At 32.0% G+C, this 7,342-nt stretch overlaps 1 protein-coding gene across 1 annotated transcript in view; it reads left to right on the forward strand.

Moving 5' to 3' along the window:
- Positions 1–7,342, forward strand: part of LOC106471372 (grpE protein homolog 1, mitochondrial-like) — a 22,494-nt gene that overhangs the window by 11,595 nt on the left and 3,557 nt on the right. Inside the window, exon 2 of the mRNA XM_013931970.2 lies at positions 3,414–3,585. Within this exon, the coding sequence (XP_013787424.1) occupies positions 3,414–3,585 (172 nt within the window). The remainder of the gene's footprint in view (positions 1–3,413; positions 3,586–7,342) is intronic.

Below are 7,342 nucleotides of genomic sequence, written 5' to 3' on the forward strand. Positions count from 1 at the left end.
TTAGGATTTAAAGTCTGCTTCATAAATGAGTTTTCATAAAAGAACAGATACAGGTTGGCCATATTTGAATGACGTTCATTCCCATTGGAATACCAACAATTTGCTTACATACTTGTTCGTTAAAAACAATATAAATGTTATAAATACAGAAATGGAGTATATTTTTACAATGAATTCTAGTAAGTATAAATTTGGGTATAGTTATTTCATTATTTATATAAAGTTATCAAACAAATCATTGAAAACCCTGATTAAATCTTTTAGGTCTATTTTAGTAAACAATGTAGTAAAGTCATATGTTAAAATCAAACTGGCAGTTTTTGAAGAATTTAAATTATTCAAACATTCCAAAAGTGGAATGTTATTTTGATAATCCAAAAATAATTATTCTGGTTATTTGAAAACTATTTTTATTTTTTCAAACATCTAGAACATTGTTAAGTACTATGGAAACAGATTTAATGACTGTATTTATAGAATTAGTAATAAATCTGAATTTCACAGGATTTGTATGCAATTTTGGAATTGCATATAAAAATGATAAATACATACAAGAATAATCTGTATGGATATTCCATTTTTTAATAGCCTTCTTTAAATTAGTAATAACATTATTTTTCTTTAAAATACTTTTAGTAAAAATACTTGTGGTATTACTTTCATTAATTAAAATTTGTGCATACAACTTTTTACACACAAAACTAAAATTACAGCCAGCTTTATCATACGGGGTAATAACAAATTGTTTTTGAATTTATTTTATTTTATCTTTTTAAGACATTGAAAGAAATGTCTAATTTGTAACAAGATAAGTTTAAAGTTCTTAATTGATTTTTTATGGAATTAATAAAATATAATTTCCACTCAAAAAAGAAACATGGTGGATAATAGGATTGTTCACTTATTTTAAGAATGTAATGATCAATATTTTTTTTAATCTTTTAAGATTTCACATTTTCTTGTGTGTGTTTTATAAAATTCTATATTTAATACCATTCTTCAATATTGATTATAATTCTTTATCTTTGACTACTTTTAAATTTCCTGTAACTATATGATTATGAAAGACATCTTTAAAAAACACTATTATTACAGTTAGAAGGTAAGTTGTCAACTTCTATTTGATTAAAATCTTCAGTGAATCTTTTATAGTTAAAGAGAAGAGGTCCTACAGGTTTATTATATTTAAAACTGACTATTGGTTGAAACGATTTTATGGAAAAAATATCCTCTTGAATACTTTTATGAATCAGGGAAGGTAAATATAAATCACCATAAACTATATAAGATTTCTCTTTTTTTTTCCTGAAGGGAGTATAGGTATATAATTCCATTTTAATCTAAATTTATTTAGATCTATTATTAAATCTTTAACATGGATATTTTTAAACTCAAAATTTAACAAATATTTTGACAGATATTTGAGTTTTGGATTTGTTAAATCAATTACTTGTTTTATTATAAATTTCATCAGATTAACAGATCTGTCAAAAACAGAATCCAATTTTTACAAAACTTTCAAAATCAATCCACTTCTTCCTATTTTTACCATTACCTCTTCATACCCTTATTTGATTGATGATTTTATTTTATTTTTTGACTTTCCATGACAGCTGCCTAGATTGACATTCTGAAGGGAACTCATCTAGGTAAAATTTGCACCAGCTCCTCCACCACTTTAACATGGAATTGTAGCTAAACTGTGTTTAGAAGTTAGGTATCATGTCAGAAGTTAACATTTTTCTTACCTGAAAATGTATTTCCGATAGATACTCACCACTTTACACATTCCCACCCTTCCTTCCCACTTCCAGTGCACCTTTGTTTCCTTGCCTCATCAGAAAATGAAGATTTGCAAGTGCACAGGGAGAGTTATTACACATGGAGATGTGTTGGCCTCCTGTTGGTGGAGGGTTTTTCTGCATAATGAAATCATCATGTAGCTGTGCAATTCACGTAAAATCTTGTGAAATTATGTGAGAGTTACCTAAAGGATAGTGGCATGCAAATATATAAGGCAGACACACAGAAAAGATGACTAAACTGTGTGCAGAGGTATCTATTCGAAATACATTTTCAGGTGAGGAAAATGTTAAAATTTATATTTTTTGCTTTGTAAGGGGGCCTCATTTTTTCTATATTTCTAATTCAAATACTAGTTCAAAGGCTGTTGTTGAAACCGCTGTATTACTATTCAGATATTATATTCATGATGTTAGAAAATCAAGTAGGTTCAAGAAGTCTTGATAGAAATGAATAAAAACCCTATAACCTGAGTTCCTTTGATAGGAGGACCTTTCTTCTTCAGGGACAAACTGGACTTAATAATAAAAAAATTTTACAGGACTTAGTTGTAAAAACTGGTTTTCAATATGACCTGTAAAAATGTTGACATAATTGGGAGCCATTGCAGTACCATTAACCTGAATGTAATGCTCATTATTGAATTTGAAGTTGTTCAGAGTTAAAACCATGCTGGCAAGATCAGTTACTGTTTAAGATTCTGATTGATTAGGAAGATTTAATGCAGACTTTAGAGTTTGTAGTCCTTTATCATGTGGAATATTAGTGTAGAGGGAAAAAACATCCATCATGCAAAGAAGACTGTTGGGTGGTAACTGTCTGTTAGTATTAATATCTTCTATGATGTTAAAGTGAGTAGTACCCTTTATGTAAGAGGAAGGGTACATGGAATACATTTTATGTGTTGGTCAACAAAAGCAGACAGCTTTTCAGTAATCATGTTTATATTAGAAATTTTGGGTAAGAGATAAAATATACCAGGAAAAGCTTGTCTGGGTATCAAATACTGAAAGGTCTCTTTGTTAATTTTATTGTTTTGGAGGAGTTCTTTGAGCTTATCAGTTATGGGCTTAATAAACTGAGTTCAGATGATTTATATATGATAAACTGAAAAAGTTGTGTTTTTGAAAAATATTGGTAAGAAATGTTTTAAGTAACCATGAGGATTAGCATCAACAAGACCAGTAGTCCCATGGTACATGTTTCACATGTTGTATTATCTGTTGGTATGGGCTATTATAGTAAAAACCTAGTCATCAAATAACTTTGTGGTAGTGGATCATCATGTAAGTGATGTTATGTATAGTTCTAAGTGGCTGATGAAAATCTTGAAATAAGTATGTGAACACAATTATCAAAAGGAAGTTGTTAAATGTGCTGCTGTAAATATTCTGTATATTTGTTGTTTATGTATGATTGTTTTTTGGTATTAAATCAAATTGTGTAAATATTTAGAAAGAAACTAATAATTGTAATTTTAGGACATTTCAAGTAGGTATATTTTGTAAGTGCTGGGAAACCCACTTTTTAATAAGAATAATTGAGAAACATTGCAGTGTTACTGTCTTAAAAGTCAAACAACATTTGATGAATTTTTCTTTTTTATTCAGTTCATCAGTGAGGGTTTGTTCAACCACAGCATCCAGTGGAAAGACCAGCCCTAAAGAAAAGCCCCCCGAAGGTGGTGATCCAGCTGAGGGAAACCAGCATGCTGCAGAAGCCCCAGTGAACCCTCTTGAGGAAGAAAACAAAAATCTTATTGAAAAAATTAAAGAAATTGATGTAAGAAGTGCTTTAAGTGTTTAGTATGGACTGAAAGAATAAGTTTACATAGATACTAATTAAGGCAGCATTTGTCTGACATTGATAATCTTTTTTGCTAATTTCTGGCTTTGAATTTTTTTATAGTCTAGTGGAATGGACCAACAAGTCTCTTGTTGTTGTTAAGTGTTAGGTAACAAGTTATGGAGGATAGTGTAAAGTGTTTCATTGATCTGAGGTAGTTCAGGCTGATATTTCTTTTGATAAGTAACTTTGTTTTTGTCATTTCATACTATAAAAACAAGTTACTAAATATATTGAAATAATGTATTTTTCAAAATGATACTTAAAATTTTCTTTCACTTTGTTTTTTATCCACTTTTACTGACCTTAAGATTTTTTTATCAGAAGAAATTTGAAAGGTGATGATACTATAGCATTACTTTGCCCATCTAAGCACTGGTCTGGATTTTTCTCGTTTGCTTCAATCTTTTATTCTCCACTTAATTGCCCTTAACAATATCTGTCATGTGACACTTTCCACCTATGTCAATGTGCTCTATCCTGGTACTGTATACAAGCACCTCATTCAGATAATATTGTCATTTTTTTAAGACTGACCAAATTTGCAGTCTCTAACACCTGGTCTTTGTGGGGAGGGAGGGTGAGAAAGTGTGAGTAGAGGAAAGTGTTACTGGAAATACATTTTTGACTTAAGAAAATGCTAACTTCACTTCCTCACACTACAACTCGAATCCCACATTGATAAGGTGGAGGGTCCAGTAAGGGCATTATCAATACAAAATGCATCTGCATAGGTTATGGGTGTGCCAATAGAAGCTTAGCACCCTAGTGGGGGGAACTGCACTACATCCAGAACAGGTATGCTCTTCACCCGGAACATAAATCATGGCATTAGGGTGGAATTTGATGTGATCCATCATCACTAAAGGCCAGGCCCCAACCATATAGCCGAGGTCTCACTGCCCGGGATTGGAATTATATAGCCATGGTTCCTAAATCCCACGTTGGTGGCTAGGACACACTAAACTCAGAATTATGGTATCCTGTATGGTATACTCAACCTGAAGAAGTCCGAAAGGGAACACTCCAAACTCAGAATGATGGGATCCTGTATGCTATACTTAACCTAAAGAAGTCCAAAAGGGGAACACTCCAAACTCAGAATGACAGGATCCTGTATACTATACTTAACTTGAAGAAATCCAAAAGGGAACACTCCAAACTCAGAATGACAGGATCCTGTGTGCTATACTTAACCTAAAGAAGTCCAAAAGGGAACACTTCAAACTCAGAATGACAGGATCTTGTATACTATACTCAACCTGAAGAAGTCCAAAAGGGAACACTTCAAACTCAGAATGACAGGATCCTGTATACTATACTTAACTTGAAGAAATCCAAAAGGGAACACTCCAAACTCAGAATGACAGGATCTTGTATACTATACTCAACCTGAAGAAGTCTAATAAGGGAACACTTCAAACTCAAAATGACAGGATCCTGTATGCTATACTTAACTTGAAGAAATCCAAAGGGGAACACACCAAACTCAGAATGACGGGATCCTGTGTGCTATACTTAACCTAAAGAAGTCCAAAAGGGAACACTTCAAACTCAGAATGATGGGATCTTGTATGCTATACTCAACCTGAGAAAACAGAACTCAACCAGTCTGGAATTATGAACACTTGTCCTCACTACCCAAACATGCGGGCAAGGTAAATTCCATTTTCCCCCAAAATTATGGGGTGGACGTGGAACAACCTGTGCTCAATCAAGGACCCAGGATGGGACCACTCTGCATTCGGAATTCCGAGGACACAACGATGGACCCTGTTCCATGAACAATGTGATGAACCAACATTGATAAAAAACAAAAAGAGCCATGCTCAACCCAACTGGATAGCAGAGCATCAAATCTGAACGGTATTACAAGTAGGCTGGTGCCTCTCCTACTGACATCTGGGAAAAACATCCAAGGACCCGGGTTGGAGGGCCCCCAAATTCACCCTCTACTCAAAGAGTGGAGGAAAGTCACGTTACCTTATTAATATAGCATTACCTTAAATGTTACCTTATTAATGTAGCATTACTTTACATGGTACATTATTAATATAGCATTACTTTAAATGTTACCTTATTAATGTAGCATTACTTTACATGGTACATTATTAATATAGCATTACTTTACATGTTACCTTATTTATGTAGCATTACTTTACATGTTACCTTATTAATTGATGGGTAAGAGCTGCTTCTGTTATGCTTTGCTTTGGGGGGGGGGATTTATGTATTAATGTTTTATTTGAAATACTTTTTTAAGTATTCCTGTTTAACATGAGCGTATGCAGTAATAAGAATATTTATATTTATAAGGAACTTATTGTGTTTAAAGGTGTAATCAGTTGGTGACTGCTTGAAGAGAGGTCATTAGAACTTACTATACATCTGTCACCTTACCAAGAACACAGTAGCAAAGTTTACATAACACCGTGTATCCTGTCTAGTATTTTTTGTTTAAAAACCATTACGTCACTCAGAAATGACAAGTTCCTAATGTGATGATTGGAAATTTTCACCATATTGGATGTAGACCCTGTTTCTTTGTGCCTGTCTCAGTTAACATAAATACATGTATGTTGGGGTCAGATGTCAAAAACTTGGGTAGCACTGTACACCCACAAACCATAGAAGGTTGTGAGAACTTATAAGTTTCTACTATCATGAAGAAAAGATATTCCCCCTCAAACTCCTCAGACTTTATCATTTTTGTTTTATGTGAATAATAAAGTATTTAAATGTTGTTTTGTTTCTTACTATGTATCTAAAATAAATTAAGAAGTGAAAGAGTTAAAAGATTTGTCTTTAAAATCTGAAATTTTGCTACACATATACATGATTCTGTAAAACTATAATATAATGAAACCTCCTTTAACCTCTAAACTTGTAAGACAGTGATGTGTCTTCTTTATATATAATCAATAACCTAAAAGCTTATTATCATTCCTGATAGTGCCACTACAGAGGTAATTTGGTTTAGAAATAAGCATATTACATATATTTGTCAGCCATCATTACACAAAAAAATCTGTATTTTTTTGCTAATAGTCTGTTTTAACACCTATCTTCTTTTTTATTTATTTATAGAGCAAAATATTAAGTACAGATGAAGTTATGGCTACATAGATTGATTTATCAATGAATGTTCGATAACTAGCACTGCAGTTATACACAGCCTAATTTGGAACATGTTAACAAGATTCTACATCAAACTAAAAAATTGAGTAGTCAATTTGATATTACACAAACAGAAATCTTTGATAATCTTGTAGTGAAGCACATAGTGGAGTTAGTAACATCCTTTTCTTGATAGGACACAGCAGAAATTTGTAACATTTTTCTTTAACTTGGCAATGGATATGATATTTTTTTTTTGGTTTCTCTGCTATCTTTTATAATTTACTTTCCTATATTAAACAATGATTGGTCTGTATCAATGGGGAAGATAATAGAACATATTTTCTTTAGTACTAACATGCTGAAGGTAATTATACAATTTCCTTTATTAACGCGATGACTACCGGTACTAACTTAGTAGGCAATGCAAGTGTGCATTTGTGAATTGAAAAAATGATAGAGAACTTATCTTTTAATGGATTTCTGATTTTATTTTTACAAATAGTAGCATAACATTCAATTATTTGTACAAAATTGTATTCTTTAATGACGTTTAAAGAGGAATTTAATGAAAAAA

This window comes from Limulus polyphemus, unplaced genomic scaffold, assembly GCF_000517525.1.
Source record: "Limulus polyphemus unplaced genomic scaffold, Limulus_polyphemus-2.1.2 Scaffold4577, whole genome shotgun sequence".
Lineage (NCBI taxonomy): Eukaryota > Metazoa > Arthropoda > Merostomata > Xiphosura > Limulidae > Limulus > Limulus polyphemus.